The sequence below is a fragment of the Ctenopharyngodon idella genome, chromosome 4, assembly GCF_019924925.1.
Source record: "Ctenopharyngodon idella isolate HZGC_01 chromosome 4, HZGC01, whole genome shotgun sequence".
Lineage (NCBI taxonomy): Eukaryota > Metazoa > Chordata > Actinopteri > Cypriniformes > Xenocyprididae > Ctenopharyngodon > Ctenopharyngodon idella.
The window spans coordinates 28,932,652-28,959,269 of NC_067223.1; the positions used below are offsets into that span (position 1 = coordinate 28,932,652).

General features: G+C 38.0%; 1 protein-coding gene across 5 annotated transcripts in view; it reads left to right on the plus strand.

Annotated features, from left to right (window-relative positions):
- The window catches only part of celsr1a (cadherin EGF LAG seven-pass G-type receptor 1a), a 107,330-nt gene that overhangs the window by 26,165 nt on the left and 54,547 nt on the right, over nt 1-26,618 (plus strand). For all 5 annotated transcript variants that reach the window (XM_051891179.1, XM_051891182.1, XM_051891183.1 and 2 more), the window contains exons 2-5: nt 16,802-17,440; nt 19,282-19,504; nt 20,332-20,447; nt 23,449-23,537. In XM_051891179.1, the coding sequence (XP_051747139.1) occupies nt 16,802-17,440; nt 19,282-19,504; nt 20,332-20,447; nt 23,449-23,537 (1,067 nt within the window). The remainder of the gene's footprint in view (nt 1-16,801; nt 17,441-19,281; nt 19,505-20,331; nt 20,448-23,448; nt 23,538-26,618) is intronic.

Genomic DNA, 26,618 nt, shown 5'->3' on the forward strand with positions numbered 1-26,618 from the left:
AGTATTGGCCCTCTGTTACTCAGTTGCCCTCGGCCTGTTGGGAAAAACCAACGCCCATAAACTGTTTAATGATGTACTACGTTCACCGCTGACTGCTTTATTATAGAAGCAGTGGTAATGCTGCCATGAGAGACATTCAGTGTTGTTGATGAGTACGCTTGTAGAATCTTGTGATTTTGGCTTGTTGTGCTGTGTATAATTTGTTCTTTGTGGTTTATTTGCAGAACTGACTTGATATACAGTTACATACCTCTCATTCCTTTCATAATATCTGTTGTCTGCCTTGGAAACTATGTAAAATATGAACCAAAGACTGCACACGTTTGGTCATAATAGAAGTTTTCATAGCTAATTAGTCATAGCATTAGCAGTTACCACTTTCCACACACACACAATTAAAAATTCTCCCTACTCCTTACTTTCTGTTTTGTTTAGAGAGGAATTAAGCTGACAAATCTTTAATAATTTTACATTAATTGAGAAGAAAAGTTATGTAGCAGTCAGGAAATTAAACAGAAGGTGTCACACCGTGCCGCAACAACTTGAGGCTGTCTAAACTGGACACATCAAAACAAAAGTTGTGCAAGTTGCGCAAGTGTGTCAAAAATAGAATAGGGCATCGTTTTACTGTTAATGTCTCGATACGTCGCACCACGCCACATCCAATGTACACAGTATTACTGATGACAATGGGTTCTCTTTGATTTTGTCGCACCACTTGCATCCAATGTAAACATGGTGTTCGTAGTGTTCGTAATGTTTTTTTTTTTTTACAATTAATGAACTCCATTAATACTTTCAAAACAAGTCATATAGACATTATATCTTTCTCTGCTTTGAATATACCTTTATATTTATCAGATATCAGTAAAAAAGTCCCTGATGACGACTTAAAATTGTTGCCCTGAGGCTGGCTCTCAGGTTTTGATGTTTTAATTGAGTTTTGGCTTGGCCCCTTTCTCTTTTTTATCTGGTACTTTACTCCTGTGGAGCACCGTAAACCCAATTCACCATGATAGCTGCAGACATCCATCTGAGCCCCTCACACCCCAGTTTTACCACCCCTCTGAGAGGAGAACAAAGATTTCAACACAAGGGTTTTGAGTGGGGGGATCTGGGTGGATTAAGGCCAAGAGGAGGCTCTACAGGGCAAGCCAGGTGCATTTTATTTTTCACTAGACCACAGCGAACCGCTCCGGGTTCTTTCCTCGCACACATATGCCGCTTGTTCCTGAGACTTTATTAGGCCAGTCGGATGCATTTACAGGAAGACTAGCTTGTTAATTAGGCTCAGTAGTGACATGTTGGAGGTGCTGCAGGGTGATTTGTGATTTCAGTAATATGTTGAGAAGAAATGCACATGAAGGCAGGAAGGGAGAGGAAAGAGAGAAGAAAACAAAAAAACAAGAATTTAAGTGGTTGCCTTCCTAATAGTCCTTTCAAGACCCCTTGAACCCTGTTTATTTTTTGTTTTAAAGTCCCCCTGTAGTCAATAATTTTATCCCTTAAAACACATCTTTGAACACCAAAATGACATATTTAAGTTTTTTCCTGTGAAAAAATTTATTCATGCCTTAAAATAGCTTGAATGTAGCTGTACACCCGTGCGTTATTTGTTATACGTGGATCTATGTATATGATAATTAGCCCCGCCCCTACTCGCTCGCACAAGCTCATAGATCCACTCGGTCAACTTACTGAGGTAAACACTGCACAATGGCATCGCTCTTTACAACGTCGGACACATAACGGTAATTGATATGATTAGCAATCGGCTTGACTACGTTATCAAACAGCTAATAATGTGTTGCTAATAGGGCTGCACGATTTATCGCACAATACGAAAAATAAAATTTAACTTAAATGTGATTATCGCTTAAACACGATTCTTAGTGCAATTATGAAATTTCAAAGGCTGTGATTATTTTTTATGCGCAGTTTGTCAGTGAAGTATGGCTCCAAATGCTAATCCATCTGAAAGCACTTCGAGTTTGAACCGCTTAGCAACACGCGTCAAACATCTTTCCAGACATGAGAAGCATTTATTAACATCTTGTCCAACAAAAGACAACATTTAATAACATGCTTGTACTCCAAACTCACTTCATAACAACAGTTAAGCATCCTTCTGTGTGATGATGTGGCTTCTTACACAGAATAATGCAGTCGTGTGTTTATTAGTCATGTTTAATCAATCAAAGCATTTAAATCCTCTTTAATTATTCAGCTACAGCGATATGATGCGTGTTATCTTCTTCTGCGGCAGGGCATATTTAGAGTTTCTGAGCAAGACACCCACTGGCTTTCAGATGGAGAAACATTTACTACTGATCACACAGCCGTACAGCTCTGACAAGCTGCGCATTAAATAATCGCAGGCTTTGCCAAATCACGTGTGATTTAATCGCGATAAATCTTGCAGCCCTAGTTGCTAATGTTACACAAACCATGTTCCTGTTCACCATCTCAGAGTCAGACAGCTGCCTTTTTCAGAGTGGTAATAGTTAATTATATGCTAAAGCCTGCCGGCACATTGACATGATTGGTTACAAGGTAGTTTTTGTGAAGTCACAAACACTAGCGATTTCAAACCGTGTTTTTGAAACTATCTTTAGATCACTGCAGTCTTATAGAGAACATACTCAGCAGTGGTGTTGACTTATGAATTTTCACATGGTTTGTCATAAAGCAAATTAAAAACACCACATATAAACAACATTAAAAACTTGTTTCCACCACAGGGGGACTTAAAGATGGGTTTTCGTCGATCCAAACACAAGTAGACAATGCTAAATACAGGTGTAAATGGGGTCTAAAACATTTTAAGCTTGTCCACTTCTGACCACTTCCAGAGGTAGTCAAAAACACATTAAAACGGATTGCTTTTGTAGTGTAGACGCACATGTGGTCAAATGCATTTGCACAGCCACAAAAGACCACCTACTGACCTGATGCGTAATCAGTGTGGGATGTGTTGTTGAGAGAGCACATGAAAACAAGCAATTCTAACTTTGCTACGTTGTACAAAACACATGGATTACAGTTGAATTTGCAGCTGTTTTCTTTATCTTTTTAAAGCCTAGTTCACTTTCAAATGAAAATTACCCCAAGCTTTACTCACTCTCAAGCCATCCTAGGTGTATATGTCTTTTTTCTTCCTGATGAACACAATCAGAGATATATTAATAAATATTCTGATGAATCCGAGCTTTATAATGGCAGTGAACGGGAGTATGAGCTGAAGAAAGTGCCTCCATCCACATCCATCCATCATAAACGTATTCCACACGGCTCTGGAGGGTTAATAAAGGCCTTCTGAAGCGAAGTGATGTGTTTGTGTCCGCCGGTCTGGCGGAAGCTTGATATTTCACTTCATATCTTGTTAAATATGGATTTTTTTTTTTTTTACACAAACGCATCGCTTTGCTTCAGAATGCCTTTATTAACCCCCCGGAGCCGTGTGGAGTACGTTTATGATGGATGGATGTGGACTTGTTGATCCAATTCACTGTCATTATAAAGCATGGATACGTTAGGATATTTATTAATATATCTCCGATTGTATTCATCAGAAAAAAGAAAGTCATATACACCTAGGATGGCTTGAGGGTGAGTAAAGCTTGAGGTAATTTTCATTTGAAAGTGAACTAATCCTTTAATTCACTTCCTTTTCCAATCGCTTGTAAACCACCTAACATGGGTTTGTTCAGTCAGGACTATTCATCTATACTATTCCACCCACGGCACTGTCATGAAAGTAATAAATAAATGAAAAAACTTGATGGCATGATGCTTGTAAAGCTGGTTTATGGCTGTGAAAGTGAATCAGTTCAGCCCACCAGGAGCACAGATATCAAAGCCTTCCGTAACCCTCTTCCACCAAGGGTGCCGGAGAACTGTTTAGCCCTGTTGCAATCTTAATTGGAGGAAGAATTTGGGTAATCCCACAAAAAAATTATCAGGAACTTACGCCATCATTCATTCATTTATGAGCTCTGTTTGGCTCTCGGCCTTATTGGGGGCTCCACTCTGTTGAGGACCAGGAAGATGAGAGCATTCCTTACACTTCTAATACACTCCTCGCTGCTCTGTTCTTCCTTCTGGTGGATTCCTTGAGTAGGGCTATAAATCACTCAAGTGTTTGGCCTAGAAGACTTTTGCTCTGTCACTTCATAGAAAAGCACTGAAAGACAAAAAGACGGTTTTCTTTTGAGGTGAATTATTGCTTCTGTTCATTGTAAAGTGCTCTTGAAGTTGGGCCGTGTTGCCACATGTTGTCTTCTACCTGTGTGAGGAGTTTCATGTAATAGGAGGGAATGAATTGTTGAAAACGTGGGTTGTGAACTAGAACAACAAGAAATCTGCTCGCAGTTATTGCGATTATCACCACCAGCTCTTTTCTTTACAGGTTAAAGATTTACGGCGCAAAAAACCCCCTCGCTTCATAAAGGAGTGTCTTTGGAAGTAGACTTTTATACTGCAGAACATACTGTCAATGTAAGAAGGGCTCCTTTAAGCAAATCCACAGAGATAAAATCACATCTATATATGTAAAAACTGACAAAGTAATTCTTCATCTGAACTTTTACTTTCAGCCAAAAACAGAAAATGCCATTTAGATTTGCTGGCCAACTTTTTTAGTATCCACTTGGTATACTGCAGCATTTTGGCATCCTTAATTCTTGACATAATAAGCTATTTGTCACTTTTTCATTCCGAGCCTTGAAAGACAAGTCTACATATCACAAGTCTCAATATTTGATCCTCACAGTGGTACAGTGGTAACAGAAAATATCTTCAGATTTGAATATGAGTCTCCTCTGACAATGTCGTTTTTTGCATATTCTTTACTCAAACACTTGTTAGCATCCCATGATACATGGGTTATCATCGGTTACCTGCCCACAGAGCTCGCAGGAACAAAGGAGCGTGTTCATGTCTACTGCAGACAGAGCCAGAGCCCTGTCAGTGTCTGAGCACTCGACTGCAGACGGACGCTCTGATAAACACAAGTACCTGGCTGCTAAATTACCTTAGAAATGAAAATCCCAAAGTATCACTTGCAGATATTTGCTTTTTTCCCTCCATTATCACATGGATAATATCAACATAATTATCTCTGCATTATTATTATTAGTAGTAGTACTAGTATTTTGCATTACAATAATATAATTTAACTTATCCAGACAGAATTTATAGTCTGAACTATCTACAAACTGGTCACTGACAGTGTTCAGCTTCATTTTTAGTGTGCACTTGGCATAAATGTTGTAACCCTGGTTTAAAACTTTACAACATGACAATGTTTTCAGATTTCAGTGAGATAAAATTGTCTCAGTACAATGTTCTCTTCTGTCTAACTTGGTTTAGTTAATGCCTTATCATACATCTTGCTTCCAGAAGGCACATTTCCCTTACTGAAATACTGATAGGTCTTTTATGTTGACATATGTGTTGCGTTGTTATGATTCAGTCTGGTGGTTTTACCTCAGTGTCACATCAATGAGTTTATTTGCCTGAGGGCATCTTTCCATCACCACATGCCACACTACTGTATCACCTGCTGAGCGTTTCAACAGGCCAGCTGCGTGTTTAATTTTTCAATATCTGATTTCAGATATCATTCAGCATTCCAGTAATCTGTAGTTTTCATTGCGGGAACAGCAGATTTTTTTACAGGAAACGTGCAGGAGCAATTCATTCGTCGTAGATGATTGCGTTGGCGTGATTCTGAGATAATGTTTTATCAGTAAAATGAGTCAGGTTAGTGTTAGATACTTAAGAGCTGAATAAGATGGCATTTGTAAAAACTTGTTTGAATTAAAATTGGTTCTCACTGGAATGAGAGTGTCCGGTGACCGCTCTCATGTTGCTGGTCGTTGACCTCTGGCCCTTTTCAATCCGAGTTTGTTCTGCATGGTCAGGTGAAAACACCTGGTTTGTAGATACCTCTGACTTGGCAGTGGCAAGATGTTAATGGCTAGAATAGAAATAATGTTGCAAAGACAGCACTGCATTACTGGATTGTGAATGGTGTTCAAATCTGCCAATGGCGGTAGAACTGAGAAAATTTACTGGCTATAATTTTGTTTTATTGACCAGTAAATTGTATTTTACATTATTATGTTTAGTTAGGGTTTCACTTAACTTTTCATTTACACTTTATTTATTTGAACCAAGTTCATGGTGACCCTACAAATATTAAATACAATATTAGGAAATAGGCAATGTCAAAATAAAGAGAATCTGCAGAGGTGTGCATCTATAGTGCACATAATAAGTGTATCAATAAAATAAAATAAAACAAACAATTTTTTTTACCAAGTATCTTGATGATTGTTTTCTTCTGATTTTAGTAAAAAAGCACATCTGGATAACATATGTGAAATATTTGTGTTATTTGGATTGGGACTGTTGCTCAACCCTCATTAGATGAAGATTGCATGTCGCTCGCCATCAAACATTTACTAATTTAATAGAAAATGAACATGACACTCTCTTTTAACCCAATAAAGATGGCATTTCCCACTTCCAGTCCTTCCAAACCTTTCCACTAATGCACAAAGAGCAGCACTGTGTGCTTCTATCTTGATGTGATCTACTGTCCCGAGGAACAGCTCAGTAAGTACATTTTGTCAATAATGACACAGTGACAGATGAAGAATCTAGAAGCAATCAAACTATTAGCTCTTTAAACAGAGCCATTAAACATTGTCTGCCTGTTCAACAGTACCTTTTTACTTCTCATGGCATGCTAAAAGACAAGAGCAATGAAAGATTGAGTTGTCTGTATCTTAATTTTGTTTGTGGTGGACAAAAAAGAGAAATGGAAAGTGAATGTAAAAATTGAAGCGCTGCTTTGATTGTCTTCTTTGGGAATAAGTAACGTTACTCCGTGAGAAATACTTATCCAGTGGGTTTTGTCATGTTGTCATAACATGCTGAACATGTTGAAAACAAACAGGCAACCTAAGAACAGGTTGGTGCAGTGTACCAGAAGTATAATGAGCCTGTTTCAAAGATAGACCGGCTACTGAAAACCCATTACAGTAGTCAATCAGACTACAAATCCATTTCAGTAGTTTGAAGGCTAAATCTAAAGTAACTACTTAATAAATTTCAGTAGTCTGAAAGTGTAACTAACTCTAGACTGAATACTGAAAATCTATTTCAGTAATCCAAACAGTAGGCCAGCTACTGAAGATCCATTTCAATAGGTTGAACACTAGATTAACTAGTGAAAATAAATTTCAGTAGTCTGGCAGCAAAACTGAATGCTAGATCAACTACTGAAAATTCGTTTCTGAACACTAAGATACTGAATCAGCTCCAGTAGTGTGAAAGCATAGCTAACTACTGAAAATTACTTTTTTGTAGTTTAAATGTTTGAATAACTAGTAAAAATCCATTTCAATAGTCTGAAAGCTAAATTAATTATTATTAAATATAAATTTTAGCTGTCTAAGCACTAGTTTAATTACAGCAAATGAATGTCAGTAGTCTGAACGCTAAATTGACTACTAAATCCGTTTCAGTAGTCTGAACACGTAACTGACTACTAAAATTTATTTCAGTAGCCTGAACACTAGATTAACTACTTAAAATCAACTTCAGTAGTCTGAACACTAGACTAACTGATGGAAATCCATTTCAGTAGTCTGAACACCAGACCAACTGATGAAAATCAATTTCAGTAGTCTGAACACTAGACTAACTGTTGAAAATTAATTTCAGTAGTCTGAACACTAGACTAACTGTTAAATAATCATTTCAGTATTCTTAACACTAGACTAACTGATGAAAATCCATTTCAGTAGTCTGAACACTAGACTAACTGATGAAAATCCATTTCAGTAGTCTGAACACTAGACTAACTGTTGAAAATTCATTTCAGTAGTCTGAACACCAGACTGATGAAAATCCGTTTCAGTAGTCTGAACACTAGACTAACTTGAAAATCCATTTCAGTTGTCTGAACACTAGACTAACTGTTGAAAATCCATTTCAGTAGTCTGAACACTAGACTAACTGTTGAAAATTCATTTCAGTAGTCTGAACACCAGACTGATGAAAATCCGTTTCAGTAGTCTGAACACTAGACTAACTTGAAAATCCATTTCAGTTGTCTGAACACTGGACTAACTGTTGAAAATCCATTTCAGTAGTCTGAACACCAGACCAACTGATGAAAATCAATTTCAGTAGTCTGAACACTAGACTAACTGTTGAAAATTCATTTCAGTAGTCTGAACACTAGACTAACTGTTGAAAATTCATTTCAGTAGTCTGAACACCAGACTGATGAAAATCCGTTTCAGTAGTCTGAACACTAGACTAACTGTTGAAAATTCATTTCAGTAGTCTGAACACCAGACTGATGAAAATCCGTTTCAGTAGTCTGAACACTAGACTAACTTGAAAATCCATTTCAGTTGTCTGAACACTGGACTAACTGTTGAAAATCCATTTCAGTAGTCTGAACACCAGACCAACTGATGAAAATCAATTTCAGTAGTCTGAACACTAGACTAACTGTTGAAAATTCATTTCAGTAGTCTGAACACTAGACTAACTGTTAAATAATCATTTCAGTATTCTTAACACTAGACTAACTGATGAAAATCCATTTCAGTAGTCTGAACACTAGACTAACTGATGAAAATCCATTTCAGTAGTCTGAACACTAGACTAACTGTTGAAAATTCATTTCAGTAGTCTGAACACCAGACTGATGAAAATCCGTTTCAGTAGTCTGAACACTAGACTAACTTGAAAATCCATTTCAGTTGTCTGAACACTAGACTAACTGTTGAAAATCCATTTCAGTAGTCTGAACACTAGACTAACTGATGAAAATCCATTTCAGTAGTCTGAACACTAGACTAACTGTTGAAAATTCATTTCAGTAGTCTGAACACCAGACTGATGAAAATCCGTTTCAGTAGTCTGAACACTAGACTAACTTGAAAATCCATTTCAGTTGTCTGAACACTGGACTAACTGTTGAAAATCCATTTCAGTAGTCTGAACACTAGACTAACTGATGAAAATCCATTTCAATAGTCTGAAAGCTAAATTAATTATTAAATATACATTTTAGCTGTCTAAACACTAGTTTAATTACAGCAAATGAATGTCAGTAGTCTGAACGCTAAATTGACTACTAAATCTGTTTCAGTAGTCCGAACATGTAACTGACTACTAAAATTTATTTCAGTAGCCTGAACACTAGATTAACTACTGAAAATCAATTTCAGTAGTCTGAACACTAGATTAACTGATGGAAATCCATTTCAGTAGTCTGAACACCAGACTAACTGATGAAAATCAATTTCAGTAGTCTGAACACTAGACTAACTTGAAAATCCATTTCAATAGTCTGAACACTAGACTAACTGTTAAATAATCATTTCAGTAGTCTGAACACTAGACTAACTGATGAAAATCCATTCCAGTAGTCTGAACACTAGATTAACTACTGAAAATCAATTTCAGTAGTCTGAACACTAGACTAACTGATGGAAATCCATTTCAGTAGTCTGAACACTAGACTAACTTGAAAATCCATTTCCGTAGTCTGAACACTAGACTAACTGTTGAAAATTCATTTTAGTAGTCTGAACACTAGACTAACTGTTGAAAATTCATTTCAGTAGTCTGAACACTAGACTAACTGATGAAAATTCATTTCAGTAGTCTGAACACTGGACTAACTGATGAAAATCCATTTCAGTAGTCTGAACACTAGACTAACTGTTGAAAATTAATTTCAGTAGTCTGAACACTAGACTGATGAAAATCAGTTTCAGTAGTCTAAACACTAGACTAACTGTTGAAAATTCATTTCAGTAGTCTGAACACTAGACTGATGAAAATCAGTTTCAGTAGTCTGAACACTAGACTAACTTGAAAATCCATTTCAGTAGTCTGAACATTAGACTAAATGTTAAATAATCCTTTCAGCATTCTTAACACTAGACTAACTGTTGAAAATTAATTTCAGTAGTCTGAACATTAGACTAAATGTTAAATAATCCTTTCAGCATTCTTAACACTAGACTAACTGTTGAAAATCCATTTCAGTAGTCTGAACACTAGACTAACTGATGAAATCCATTTCAGTAGTCTAAACACTAGACTAACTGATGAATATTCATTTCCATAGTGCGAACACTTGACTAACTGTTGAATATCTAGTTCACTAGTCTGTCAGTTTAGCTTAAGACTGCATTACTCTGGGTCTTGAGACTTCTCAGTAGACATGGAGTCTGCTTTGATCAACCCTCCCCCTGCACTCCAGGACTGATCTCACTGCAGCCAGGTCTGTTTTGTAATCCCACCTGTTACAGGCTAGAGAGATGTACATCTGTAGTCTGCCCACCTCCTCCCTCTTCCCCAGGCTGAATAAAGTCTTTTGTGTGCATGCGGTCCTTCTCTGAGAACCGACTAATCCCAGCAAGCCAAGCAGAGGCATGCATCTCTTTCAGTGGAGAGTGGAACAGGAAAAGACACCATGACTCCAGCTGCCCTCACTGTGTAGAGGATGTTGAGTTGGACAAGTCTAGCTTTGGCAGCAGTGTGCCGCTACTGTCACCCACTCTTGATATAAAAACAAGAGGGTTTTCAAAGTCAACATGGAGCACTCTCTCAAAACTCAAGTGCGCTCTCTGGGAACAAAGCCTGCTCGTGACTACTGTAGGTGCATGCACTACATTCTGGCTCATCACCTCTTTCCTCCATTATCTATCTCTCATCCCTCTCTCCTCAGAGCTGTCATAGCAGACATCTACACCCAGGCGCCCTTATCGCTCCTGGATTACCCTGATATGGTAGATGGCTGCAGTTCTTAAATGTTTAGGGAGATTGACAGTAACAGACTTTAGTTAGACTAGATACTGTATTTAATCCAAATGAACAATGAAGTTGCTTAGTTGTATACCGTATGTTGTACTCATTTTTGCCCACTGGAATTGTTTCACCTGGTAGACAATATTATGACATATTAGGCTTTTGATGGATGCTTGTTTCACAGATGTGGCCCAATAAACAGACTCTACTTGTGTCACTCGCATCTTCTTTTTCGTTTGCATCATATTAAATATGCCATCTTCTCTGACAATTGCCTGTAGAACATTTGAGAGATGTCCATTCTGTAATTGTTGAATACTTCCAGATGCGTCTCCACCAAAAATCAATAGCCTCATGGTTCTCTATGCATTACAAAATAAATGCTCATCCTCCCCTCTGCTCCATCTGTTGGTTCTGAAGCCAGAGTAGGTGGTGATGATGTCAACGAGTTGTAATCTCGTTTTACCCATTCATTAAACGCCTGGTCCCATCTGGCCGATGGAAACACCGGGTACATCTGATAACGTCTCGCCCTCATGTTCCCTGCAGTGAGGGCCAGAGGGGTTCAGAGACGGGGTAATGTGTGAAATTTGAGGTTTTGTATGTGTGTGAGGGTGTGAGTTAGAAAGAACCACTCAAACACAACAATCACAAACATGTTTGAACATGGCCCTCAAAATCTTGCATAAAAGGGACCTCATCTGTCTAACCCTTCGTCAACAAACGCTTGGCAATGACAAGTGAAGTCCTTATCACAAAAACTGATTAATTACTCTCGACAAAGAAAATTACAGCCACAATTTTGCATCAAGGTAGTTTCCTGGAAGGCCAAGAATGTTTTATCCCCTCTCTCAGTGTCATTCTTCAGGTTAATCAGTGACTCTGAGGCGTGTTTTTATTTAAAACACCTTACTGTGCAAAGTATCAGAGTCTCATGTGGTTTTACGCCGGTGAGAACCCTTCTACGCCTAGCAACAGTCCCAACTGTATGTCTCTCTAAGGGATTTAAATTAAAAAGGCCATTTAGGCTGTAGTTGAATATACATTTTACTAATGATGCACAATGTTAATCTAGTAATATTAGCATTTTTTTTAATACTTCATTGAATACAACTTGATCTATATTTAGCAGTTTGTCATTTCCCATTTATGCCAACAGTGCATGTAGGTGTTTAGATCAGTCTTAGTGCAGAGAGCATCTAGCTCTGCAACTAGCTCAGTTAGGCAGAGTCAGATTATTCCCTGGGACAACAGTCAGTTATACAGTTGAGTGGTCACTGCACAAAAATATACAAAATTTCCGATTAACCAGTTGTATTATAGAGAGATGTGGCAATAGTTACTTTGGTTATTATGCATTTTAAAATGTTCTTCAGGTCAGTAAATTAATACTTTACAGTATTTTTTTTCCCCGGTTCTACTCTATATTTATTTAATAAACAATTATTATAAATTTTTGTTATAAAAAAAAATTCTAGCCTGTATTCCAACAATTTTGGAACTTCTCATGTTACAGCTTCTTTAGAACAAATCGTTTGTTGCGTCCCTTATGTGCAAGTCACTTTCACTAAAAGCATAAATGTTTTTATCTCAGCGTATCAAAATCATGGTAAGATTTACTGCCGTATGACTACACATATTAAATCTTGATTTGCAAGCATAGCTTAAACATCATAAAAATCTTATTAAGTGCAGTCAGGTGGCAGTGTTGTAATATTTGGTGTTTTGCAACACATAAAACACATTATAACAATAAGTATTGTTTGGATTTCATACTCCTGGGTCCTTAGCAATTCACACCCTGTGTATGTGTGTATCTATTTATTAGAGGAAGACAAAAGAAAGTCACATGGTTTTGTCTCACCGTTCCTAAAGCAGGTCACTGAGTTGTAGAAACGGGAGAGATTCATGGGCGGGTTCCTCAAGTGTTATTGGCTCAGTGGGCGGCACCTTTGCTTCCTTTGTTGTGATTCAAACATTTGAACTTGAGGGAGGGCCGTAGAATGCTGACTGTCACATTGGCACACAAACTGATTTTCATTGGCTCCTGAAGATATGTACCTCACCTACAACAGCTACATCTCCTACACTCATTTAATGACTTGTTTTTAACATTGCTGCCCTGGGCAGCATCTCTTAATGAAAGATGTGATGTGATGATTGTTTACTTGTATGTCTAATTTAAGACATAAAAAGGGACAATTCACCCAAAAATGAAAATTTTGTCATCACTTATTCACCCTCATGTTGTTCCAAACCTGCATGAGTTTCTTTCGTCTGTTGAAAACAAAAGAAGATATTTTGAAGAATGTTGGTAACCAAACAGTTGATGTTAGCCATTGACTTCCATAGTAGGACAAAAATACTATGGAAGTCAATGGCTGTCCTCAACTGTCTGGTTACCAACATTCTTCAAAATATCTTATTTTGTGTTACACAGAACAAAGAAACTCATACAGGTTTGGAACAACATGAGGGTGAGTAAATGATGACAAAATTTTCATTTTTTTGGTGAACTATCCTTTGAACATCTATAGAAACATCATTGATTTTCAACTATTTTAACCACAAATCGAGCAGAGCTGTTTAGGATGTGCAATTATGCTTGTCTCGTCTTGCATACCAGTTCTTTAGTCATCCTTTGCCAACAAGAGGAACACTCATTTCATGCCAATCCACCCCTGACAGACTCTTAAACACTGGACTGCACCTCTGTCCTGTTTGTGTCAGATCACTGCTCTTTGACCGACCGTTTTGGATAATGACAGGGAACACTAATGGCAGTGTTCGTTATTCCATGTTCTCCACATAATTACATTAGTCAGCTTGAGTTACATGAGACGCTGCTCTGAGAGGAAGAAACCCTTGTCAATCATTGTGACAGCTGGAATATCTGTGGCTTTCTTCCAGTACCTGTGATAAGATAGTGTGAGGCGTATCGCACACTTAACAACTTCAAGTTAAACATCAACGTACACCACACCAACACATACATATTAAATTAATTTTGTTTATCTGAATGTTTGTGTGTATGAGTGTATAATAATAAAAGTTATCAAACAGTTTGTTGCAGCATCATAAAGTAATAATAATACTTCATAAACTTGATTAATCTTGATGTCTTGATTAATGATGTGCTAATATAATGTTTTTTAAAACACTTAAGTACTCTTTTAAAAATGCACTTTGTAATAATGTCAAAAGTTTTACTTTAAAGTACATTTTAAATTATTATAATTTAATAATCTTTTGTCATGCTTTAAAAAAGTACCCTGATTTTGATGTGTTGATTAGCATACTAAAGCACATGTAAAGTACTTGATTATAATTTTAACTGTAGTGTGTTATTCAGTATGACAGTCAAAGTTAATATATTTTAAATGTTCTAAACTGCAACTTAATTATTACAAACATGTAATTACAAATATATTTAAATATATGTCATGCAAGATTCAATAGGAATGAGGTTTAGGTTACTGTATTACATTTGGCAGTACACTTTATCCATATTTCAAAGACAATAGATGTGAAATTACATATAAATAGGTACTTAAGTCTCACATAACTGGGTGAAAAAAGCACTCTTAGGTCCAAATAATTGTATTTAATATATATTTAAATCATTATATACTTATGCTGCCTTCAAGTGCTCTCAGAATTATTGTAAATACGAGTTTACTAGGTAAAAATTGCACATGAACGCCCTCCCATTTCGAATGCGATGAGCTCTTAATCATGACTTCACAAGTTGCATTAATTAACATGCAAGTGTCCAAAAACATTAAATTCACTTTACTTTTGACATTAAATTTCCACTTAAGTATATTTCTATTTACGTAATAAGTACACTTTTTAAAAGTATGTTAAAGTGTACTTCTTTATTTACAAGGGGTAACAGAGTTCATCTATCCATGAGAGGGACATGAGGGCGTTTTACATGACAACAACCTTTGACTGGTTACTGACAGCAACACAACTTTACATTGATACCAAGTGAACAGCTGACAGACTAAATATATACCGTGCTGCAATGTCAGGTGGAAAGCTCATAAAAAAATCAAGAAAACATGTTCTGTCTTACTTTTGTCTCAACTACTTATAAACACTGATATTTTGATATAGTGAGTGGGTTAAACTAAGAAGATGCTCTTTCTTTAGAAGAAATCTAGTTAATCCTATTACTTTATTTGAAATTCCTGATGACTTTGAATTATTTTTGTGTAGTTTGGAATCAGAGCAAGAGCTGTTGGAGATGTCTAGAATACAGTGTTTAAAAACACATTTCTCTATCCTGTATCTGTCAGATCCATCCTTCATCTCAGAACAGCACAAAAACTGGATATGATATTCCTGTTTTGTTAGGCTGGGTGCCAGCAGACATTTTCATTAGCATCCTCCCCTGTTGATAAAATGATGTTCTCTGTGCCTACAGTAAGGAATAAAAAGAATAATGAGAGAGAGAAAGCAGTAAGGATTTTTTTCTTACTTATGTGTGTGCAAATGCACTTTCAAAATGGTGTGTCAGATTATAGATTCATTTCACAAGAAAAGCAGGCACAATTGAAAGTAACTATAACAGTTACTTTCAAAGTTATGAAGTAACTTTAAAATAGTTAAAGGGGTTCAAAGGAGTTTTCTTGTGATAACTAGAAATGAAATCTAAATTAGAAACATCATGTTATCGTTGAAAAAATTGTATCAGGTTAGGCCTGCACTTTGAAGTCAAAGCAATGTGCTTATGTCATCCTGTGCAACTTTAGTGTACCTAACACAGTGCACTACAGTACATACAGACAGAGTTGGGAATGTGACCCATTTACTGGGAATGGTGACTGTCCTACACCCCCCTTCTTTTGAGATTTATGGCTGTGATATAATTTAGAGACACATAACTCAACTAAAAGACACATGACACCTCCATATTTGAAAGGTCTTAGCCGCATTGTTTTGCCGGGGGTATTAATTGGATATACCACCTGTTCTGCAGTTGTTCCCTTAGCAAAACAGAAAAGCCAGTGCGGTACTTGTGGGAGCTTCCTGTCAAATTCATTCTATCCACAGGAAAATAGTGGGATTGAGATCAGATATGGCTATGCAACTTAAGATTGCTTTAATCAGACCTGGACTAAATTACTCCAGGCAGCTCAGTGGTGATAGTTCGATATTCTCTATGTTAAATTTCTACACTTTGTGAAGAAAAAACAGTTGAAACATTCTTCAAAATTGTTTTTCTTTATGTTTCACAAAAGAAAGTCATACAGGTCTGGAGCACCATGAGGTTGAGTAAATGATGATTTTCATTTTTAGCTGAACTATCTCTTTGGACAAAGGCTTTGGAACTCAGTTTTACACTGTAATGTCATAAGCAAAAATAAGAAAATTCATAATTTCTTGCGCACTTGTGCTGAAAGTATAGCAAAGGTATGGCCAGTGTAGCATAAAGTCTGCTGCTCTGCAGCTCAACCTCAGTGACAAGCATGAAATCAGCAATGTGGAAGCAACCTGAAAATATATACATGCTAAATGTTGTCAGTCAGTGTGAAGCCCCATAATTAAGGTCATGTACAATCCCATAATAAGCATTCCAATCCGTTTTGTACTTTTGTGGAAGTAAGCATTCACAGTGTTTTACGGTTGTCAAGTCTCCATCATTTCTGAGGTTTTTGTAGCATTAGTTTCAACAGAGAAGACGAGTTTGTGTCCTGAAGCAAGATACCAAGATGATCTGTCTAATTGTGGTGCAAATTTGTAGTAATCCTGTCTGTTAACATGCTTTCTTCTCCAACCCAAAACAGTATTCAGACTTTCTCAGCGTAAAAAGAGTATACTGTTAACTTCCGGAAGCAGCTGACTACCATTCCAAAATTCCAACATTCTAAGACTAGAGGCAGGTTGTGTTTTCATGGAATGCAAAACTGAATTACTAACGGTTGGTTATTTCTATCCTTTTTAGATGGTATCCACCAAGTGACAGCCTTCTGTACTCTCCGTGTGACCATCATCACTGACGAGATGCTAACGAACAGCATCACGGTCCGTCTGGAGAACATGTCCCAGGAACGCTTCCTATCCCCTCTGCTCTCTCTATTTGCCGAAGGTGTGGCAGCAGTCCTCTCAACTAGTCGCGAAGGAGTTTTCGTCTTCAACGTCCAGAATGACACGGATGTCAGCGGCAACATCCTCAATGTAACCTTCTCTGCCTTGCTTCCTGGAGGAGCTCCCGATCGCTACTTCCCTTCGGAAGAACTTCAGGAGCAAATCTACCTGAACCGAACTCTGTTACGGAAAATCTCCAGCCAAAGTGTCCTTCCGTTTGATGACAACATCTGCCTGCGGGAACCTTGCGAAAACTACATGAAATGTGTCTCTGTATTAAAGTTCGACAGCTCTCCACCTTTCATAGCTTCTGACACTGTTCTCTTCAGACCAATCCATCCCATTAATGGCCTGCGCTGCCGTTGTCCGGCTGGCTTTACCGGCGACTACTGCGAGACCGAGATTGACCTGTGCTACTCAGGGCCATGCCGCAACAATGGCCGCTGCCGCAGTCGAGAAGGAGGGTACACCTGCGAGTGTCTAGAGGACTTCACAGGTGAGTGCAAAACGTGTTATGGCACACAGCATTTGTATGTTTAGTACACTTGCAGGAATAGGTGGTTTGTGGTTAGGGAGCGGTGTTTTGTCAGGAGCTGAAGGAATGCTGCCCTGGAGAACCTGAGGTTTGAACCGTCAGTCATTTGGAATAAACCACAAATAGGGAAACCACCAGAGCAACCAAAAGTCAGGATGTCCATGTCACAGGTGGACAAACAAGAGGAATGATGTGTCCACCTGTGAGGGACTTATTGAATTTTGAGCGAAGATCAGATAGGCCATACCATGTCAAATAAAGCTTTGTGTCTTAAAGACACAAAATGAATATAACATGAAAGACTGTGATGGCTATAGCTGATCAATCTCCAATTGGGAGGCTCCTCTCTCATTCCTACCCACCTCCCCCTTCTTTATCAAGGCCAATTACCCCTCTAATCACCTCCTTCAGTGCTTTGAAGGTCACAGTTCAACTCCAGGTATTCTGCATCCATTATGATGGCGATGACAGCCTGACTCTCAACATCTATCCCTTTCTGGCTTTCTCACATTAGAGGGAAATAGATCTGTCTATTTCCCTCCAAGAGAAAGATTATCCCAAGGAAATCAGGGGTCATTACAGGCACAGGGACTGCCATCCTGTTCCCCCGCCACACATAAACACCCTTTGTCCAGATCTTGTCTGGATAATGGCTGATATATAACACTGCATGAGCTGTGTGTCCATCTTCGGTAAGGGAATTGGTGGTGCCATAGAGGAACTTTTGGATTGTCAAGTGCTTCCGTATGGAAAGCTGAAACTAAGTAAGGGCTCAAACTTTGATTTAAGGCCAGTATAGAAGAACTCTTCAGCTCCAGTTCTGGAGGGCTAGTGTCCTGCAGAATTTAGTACCAATTGCAATTCAACACACCTGACTGTAATTTGAAGTAATTCTGAACACCTTGATTAGCTAGTTGGGGTTTGTCTGGATTAGGTTTAAGCTAAACTCAGCAGGAGTCTCACTGGCCCTCCAGAACAAGAGCAGAAGAGCCCTGCAGTATAGTGTCGGATCAGTGAAGATGCTTTCTCACTGATCCGACAGTGCTTTCCCATATGTAAACGGGGTGTAAAACATTTTGAGCTTGTCCACTTTCTACCACTTCCAGTGGTAGTACAAAACGCATTCAACTGGATTGTTTTTGTAGTGTAGACGCTCATGTGGTCAAATGCATTCGAACAGCCACAAAAGACCACCTACTTTCCGACTACTGACCTAACGCGTAAATGTTATGGGAAGAGCACTAGCCAGACGGGATTTAAGCTTTGAGAAGTTTGGTTTGAAGATGAAAAACATACCACAATACCACAATACCACATAGCACAATGTTCTCTCACCATTCCTGATTTCTAACACTCACAGCGTTCAGCGTGATCTTACGGCTTTCAGAGCAGAAACAAAAGCTGCTGCTCTCAGTGTGTTTTTCTGTCATCTCCTTTCGCGTTCATATGTAAATTGCATGAGCTTATTTTGTCCATTGGATCGAAAGATCGAAAAAAAACCTAAACATTTACCCACCCATAGACCTTCCCCTCGAAGAAACCAGGACAGAAGTTGTTGAAAGTGGACAAAATAGACAGATTAAATACCAGGTGTAAACAGGGATCCGATCGAACAAAATGCATCTTAATACCAGGTGTAAACAGAGCCTGAGACACCGTTTGTAGTCCAGTCATAGAAGCTTGGACTACATTCCTCTGTAACAATATACCTTGTGCTACAGTGATCAAAGATGTCAGTGTTCCTAAACTTTTAATACTTTAAGTTCACTACAAGTTTACAAACTTCTGACAATCCTCTGTAGGTGAGAACTGTGAAGTAGATGCCCGCTCTGGTCGCTGTGTTCCTGGGGTTTGTAAAAATGGAGGTGAGTGTGTCAACTTGCTAGTGGGTGGCTTTACGTGCAACTGCCCTTCTGGAGAGTATGAGAAACCTTTCTGTGAGATGACAACCCGCAGCTTTCCGGGACAGTCCTTCATTACCTTCCGAGGCCTGAGACAGAGATTCCACTTCACTGTTTCCTTCATGTAAGTACTGGGCTATATTTGACAAGAAAATTGCTTATGAACTCAGTGTCATGCCCCTGTTTATCTTCTTGTTACACTGACACGTCTGGCCAAAGCTTTGCATGCTGTAAAGTCTAATTTGTTGAAGAGGTTGCATAAGGAGCCCTTGAGCTCTGTCTGGCTGGTTAGCATGCCTGGACTCATCTTCTACTCGTTCTGGGTCACATATTGATAATTCTGATGTCAAGCTCAAATCATTTTTGCCCTTTATGTACAATTATGTTTAGCTGTTGAGTATTTTAAAGCTAGAAAGATGTGGATAATTTGTTTAAAATCAATTTGTAAAGTCGAAAACGATGCTTTATCTGATATATTAAGCAACAATGTTGAGACAGGGTCACTAGAGAAATATTTGGACTCCTGTGCTGTCTAAAAACAGGAAGGGCTACGTGTTGAGAGAGCTTTATCAGTGTTTTTCTTTATTTGTATCATTTTCCTGTGGTGCAGCTGGTCTCTGACTCCTCTGCCCTCTGTGCCACGGCCCAGGCATGATAGAGGTGGGATGTGCCGCCCAAGGCAGAGGAACCACTTCCTGTTTCTGGACCACTGGCCTTACGTTTACTTCCTTTCTGATTTTTTTTTCGTTTCCTCCCTTGATTAATAGATGTTATTTCTTCTGTCTGGCTGCGAGGTTTCTTGTAGCTCAAATGGTTTAGGTCTTGAATTCTAACATATGAGGAAATAAGTGCAATCAAACTTTGATAGAGTTAATATTTATGAGGGGGTAGTGTTCACATTCAATAAAACCTGTAGTTCTGGTTGTTCTGATCAATGTTTCTTCTGTCCAGGTTTGCTACAAGAGAGAGAAACGCCCTTCTACTCTACAACGGTCGTTTTAACGAGAAACACGACTTTATAGCTGTGGAAATCATAGAGGAACAGATTCAACTCACCTTCTCAGCAGGTACGACAGGCCTACCACTGTAACAAACAGGAAGCCCAAGTCACCTTAGGGTCAACATTAGTTAGCATCAAAAAATAGAGATGCACTGATATTAAAAATCTAGCTGATATGATAAGCCAATGATTGTTTTTATCCTATAGAAGATAAACTGAGAATCTATATGTAAAAATGGGGGAAATGAGCACGCACAAATAAATATCCAATATTCACTGCTATGTATATATCCAATATTTACCAATACAATAGAAAAATCTACTATTTGCCAATAACCGATATAGCACAGATATTTAATGCATCCATAATCAAAATATACTCTACTTAAGTATATGAACACAAACTCTTTTAGTTATGCAAGCTTGATTTTACATGTCATTAGGGCTTTCACACTTGAAATAGTTAACCCTGGTTCATTCTAAACCCAGGATAAACGGAATCCTGGGTTATCTTGCTTCACGTTTCACACTGCTCATAATTTACCTGGGGTTAACAATTAATCCTGGGTATTCATGAGCTCACGTTTCACACTGTACATTCCTACATCCTGGATTAACATTCTTATTTGCATATTTGCGGTGTCAGTGTCATTGATTGGATAAACGCATGCAGCACACGACCTGTTTACATAGCTTTAGCGTTGCGCATCCTCATATTGCCGACTGTACTATCGAGTTTATACTGAATGGACATTTCGGACTATAAAGGTAAGTATGAAACGATCTCTTCTTCACTCAATTGTCGCGTTTTCTGTCAGCATTTGACATTTTTCCTCTCAAACGATTAATTTACTGTTTATATACAATGAAAAGTGTTTCTGTGACTGTCCAAAGCAGGCAAATATGAGAACGCGATTGGTTGTCTGTGGCTAAGCGTCTAGCTGTAATATTCTAACACTGCATCGTTTCACACTGTACAAGTTTGGCACCGCAAAGGCGGTGCTAACCCTGCTCTGCAGCATTGTTTCATAACCCCAGGTAAAAAGCGGTGCTAACCTTGCTTCTAAATTACAAGTGTGAACCGTTCCTTTACCCGAGGTTAAAAGCGGTGTTTAGAACGACGATAACCTGGGGTTAAGCGCAGTGTGAAAAGCCCTATTGTGTGTCATACCACAATTCATAAGCCAATGCAAGTATGCATTCTTAGCATTTTAGCGCTTTAGCATTCATGTAAACAACTATGGTCAGTTTTCTTTTTTCAGGTCAACTACTGTCATACTGACAATTTGAAGATAATTTTGCAGAGCATGTTAGCTAAAGTTAGCCAAATTGTCAACACGTTTACAGCTAGCTACATAAATTATAACATACTCAGTGTAATGGCACATTATAACATTTGAAGATAACTCTCACTCCCTTAATACTGAGGTATGTTAAAGCAACAGTAATGCACCTTATGCATGTACAAGAGGACCATGCACTTTCAATGTTTTTGCAAAGCATTTGCATATGTGTTTGTGTACTTATATAGAGTATGTCTTTGGACTGTATGTCAAATTTACTCCTGGGACAACAGACAGTGATGTTGACAATATACGTGATCTGAGGTGACGTCATGCCATGCTTAACAGCTTGTTTGTGCACTCATGTGTCACAAAATGCTGTAGGTAGATGTGTTTACAACAAAGAATGTATAAGTCGTAAAGTGTCCAAACCTTAATGAGGCTATGCCGTGACCCCAACTGGTCTTTCTAACGTCTCCATGCATGTGAAGGGGAAGACACATTTGTGCAAACATGTATTCTCTCTCTCTCTCTCTCTCTCTCTCTCTCTCTCTCTCTCTCTCTCCCACACACACAAACATTTTAGCTCACAGGCAGTTATAAATAACACAAGATGAGCACAGCCCTATAATGGAACTGTTGCTCTTATAGCACACATAAATCTTTCCCAGACAAAGAGAACAATGCTGTGTCATGCTGTGGAGCCTGTTTTACATGCTGTAACCCATGACACTTGTACTAAAACTGTTCTGTTGACCAGTTCAAGGGGCTGGCCCACCATTCTTAGTTTTTCAGTGATCAAAGGGTCCAAGAATGTATGAAATTTCATCAAAAGGATGTTAGGTTTTAAAAAAAAAAATAGCTTAGACAATGTTGCAATTGTTTATCAACGAGGCCACAATAAATAAAATGGTCTTTATGAATACCAGTAGGGAATCCTGCCTTGGGTAAATATTCCTCTAAACCCAATGTACATTTTTGCTCCCCTACCCTCTGAATGAACTTCATTGATGAGAGAGAATGTCTAAACATGATTGATAGTTGTTATGGTAGAAGCTTTGTGCTGTAGCCACTAAGTGACTTTATATTGGACCAAAGGTGACAAAGACACAATTTATATAAAAAAAACACCTTTATCTCATGCCAAAATACACTCTTTGAGCTATGTCTGCTTTTATAGTGTACTCATAAATGCAGCATGTTAAACATTTACAGTAATATACTTTTGGTATATTTTGGCCAACTTACAGTTGATTAACACATTGCAGTGTTGGTCAGAAACTTCATTTAAAGGAATTTGTTCAGACAGTTCATGCAAATGATTTGTTTCAAAAAAGATTTACATATTCATTTGAACCCCTGTTTTGTTAGAATGTTTTTTAAGCAAAATATTTAAATTAAATTCTGTTTTTGTCACTATGTTTTTGACTCATTTATTTTTATTTGAGTGATATAATTCTTTTTATTAGTTGTATTTTGTGTTGTTGTTGTTGTTGTTGTTGTTGTATCACCCTACTTTTTTATGTCAGATAAAGTCATTATAAATACAAATATCATAAAGTCACTGCAAAAATAGATTATGTAATCTAATATGTAGTTAAAAAGATATTGCTCACATAAATAGATGAAGCATAGTTTGCTCCTTTTTGTTAGTAGCTTAGTGACTTTAAATTATAAGTTGGTAAACTATAATTTCAAAGTACAGTAGCATACATATACAATGTCGACATGTACATGTCTTTCTCTCATTTTTTTAAGTAATATTTTTCCTTCTTTTTCTCCTAGGTGAGGCTAAAACAACTGTTGCACCTTTCGTACCAGGTGGAGTTAGCGATGGCCAGTGGCATTCGGTTCAGCTTCACTACTACAACAAGGTAAGACATTAAGCCTTCTTTGCTTTTAATTGTTGGAATAGAGTTGTTCCTGAAGTTTCTCACTTATTCTGGAAAAAAAAACCCAGAACAATTCATAGACATTGTTTGTTCCCACAATGGTTTTCTTACTTTCCACTTGTATCTGACCTGCGGAAGACAGGAGATTATTTAATAGCACTTATCGGATTCTCTCTGTTTGACTTGCATTGCATTTCACTCAACTGGAGTTTGTTTTCAAATGCTTCCACACCCAAAGGCAATAGCGTGTTAGCACGAGATTGCTTAATTAAGTCTAAATGCACTTGCTAGCATGTTTTTGCATGTGTTGCTCACTCTTCCGCAAGAAGTTTATGACTAGAGTTTATCTAGCATTGCCTTCTCCATGTGACAGTCCCAGAAAGACAGTCTGCTAACTGGAGGCCACAGGATTTAAAAAAAACTCTTGCGCTTTGGTAACAAAAGACACAGTCGTCTTTATTTCAGTCCTGTGATTCTCGACTTTTCCAAGCCCAGAACATCAGAAACTGAATATGCCATTGTGATGTGCCAGGAGTCTTCCTGCTTGTAAGAGACTCCAACTTGAGTTTCATAAACCTACTTTAAAGATTGTTTTCCACGTAGTCTTCAAGCATATCCTTGTACTCGGATAAAGTAAGCAGTAGTTGGAGATGGAAACAATGAGGAAGTCTCGAATTTCAACGGAGTTGTTTACGACTGTGTTTTAATTCACTGCAAAAAGACTAATGCAGTTTTCTGTAAAGCCATTAATTGATGACGATATCTCAGACTTGTGGTTTCGTTGGTTTCTTCTCAAGATACAACAACACAGAAAAGTTTAAAATGGGTTCTTTATATAGCTATTTTAAATTGGATTATTATTATTTTATTGTTTTATCACGTATTAAAGACTATTTGTAGTACAAAAAATAATGGTATGGCAAATTATGTGATTTTTTTTTCCACTTTTAAAGCGCTCAACTTGTGATTTTTTTACTTGGTGGATGATAAAATGATAGACTTCCATTGAATAAGAGAATATTATATGCATTTCGGGATGGGCTGTTTTGACCTTGACCAGTAAAGCAACCACATAGCAACCATGCAAAACACTGTAGTGAGTTTTAGACCTGCAAGCACCTAAATACTTGTTTAGTATGCATTGTAAATTGTTCACTATGTAGTATATAATGGGTTATGTAGTGTTGGCTTTTTTTGTTGTGATTGAGTATAATAATTTGAAGCACTTTTATGTCCAGCCTGAGTTGCTATTGATGGAATACACACACACACACACACACGTTTATACACAGACACTAAATAAACACAACTCATAGTGGGTGCCGAGAAGGTGTTAGACCACCAGCCAAGTGGGAGTCCTCACACACGGCTGTGTCAAAAATACTCCACCTGCCTCCAACACACACACACACGCACACTGTAAAAAGTAACATGGAGGCCAGAGACGCAGCAAGTGTGTGACAGCCTGCAGCTGTTGTTGAGTGTATGCTGTGATTTACCATGGTGAATTGTTTAAACACACACACTGGCACAGGAGATCCAGTCTCTGTGACAATAACCTACAGCAGTGACACGTTCACTATAAGTTGAAGGTGAAACTGTCTCGAACCATGTCTCACGGAGTGTGAGAACTGTCAAGAGCAGGTATACTGTCCAGATCTAAAGACATTCCTCCACAATCAGTTAATGCTTCCCCTGATTATCACCTCCGCACAGTGCCAGAGAGAGGCTTGTTGGGATCTCAGAGGATTTCAGATGGAATCTGCTCATACTTTCACGACTTTTAAGGTACCGCTGCACTTTAAAGGAACTTATAGAAAGACAAAGTACCTTAGTCATACCTAATGCCCAGTGCTTAATTTATGGGGTCAGAGGGTGATTATATATAAGCTTGTGGCTGCCTACACACTAAAGTTTACCCTGTTAGAGAATGCTGCAAATCCATTCATTTCAAGGGGGATGGTGTGTCTCAAGGACATAGAGGGGAAAAAAAAAATAGTGTGTGAAGGTGACGATATGTAATGTTGACTTTTGACGTTTTTGTTTTTTTAATGAGAATATGTTATTTAGGTAGCTATAGCAATTAAAATGTTGACATTTAACTAATTTTAACCAAATTGTTAAGCAAAATTCTCTTCAAACTTGCCATGCCAGTAGTTGATGTGAGAGGCTGAGAGTTGATGTGAGAGGCTTAGGGAAATCACATACTTCCCTAATATATAGTAGGAGAAAACCAGTATGTGACAGAAGTATGTCTAAATTCACAGTACTCATAATAGAGTAGGCAAAAAGTACCCAGATGACCTACTTCTTCTGACGAGATTTTGAAGTGTGCATACGATGGACACTTTACTATCCCATGAGGCCACGGGAGAGGATTTGTGAATGGCAGTGAAGCGACACTACTGACGCTGGTAGGTCACATGATAATGACAGCATGGCGAATGTAGAACATTCAAATTACTTTCATACTACACACACTTATTCTATATGGAACATATTTTTTTAACGGTCATGAAGTAATTACTTATTCAAATGAAGTACCTACTCAAGAGAATATGCAAATTTGGACGCAGCCGAAGAAAACGCTGACCACAGAAGAAGACAGTTTATGCTAATGCCAGATATAGCGCCTCTTGTGGCAATGCTGAGAATTATGTTCTGACACATTACAAAACACAGCAAAGCATGAAAACAAAGCGTTTGATTTCCCAAATAATATGACTTTATTGTGTTTCTCTTTTTAGATGTTTCAGAGTTTTGTTGCTAAAGGTGGGGAGAGGTGGGGGTGTAGGTTCTGTTATCATCATGATAACAAACTAGATGATGATGTGTGAATAGATGCTCCATAGATGATATCAAAATTAAGAAAATTCCTGTTTTCTATATTCTGAAAAGTTCTAGTTGACTAGGTCCGTTTTGAGGAGCGAGATGTTTTTATTAATACATTTGCATTGTATTTAAACCATGTAAAACCAACATTTGATCATTAAAAATGATTACTAGCTCTGTTTCTACACCTAGTGAGCTGAGCACCTAAACAGCATGTTTAGGCAAGATTTT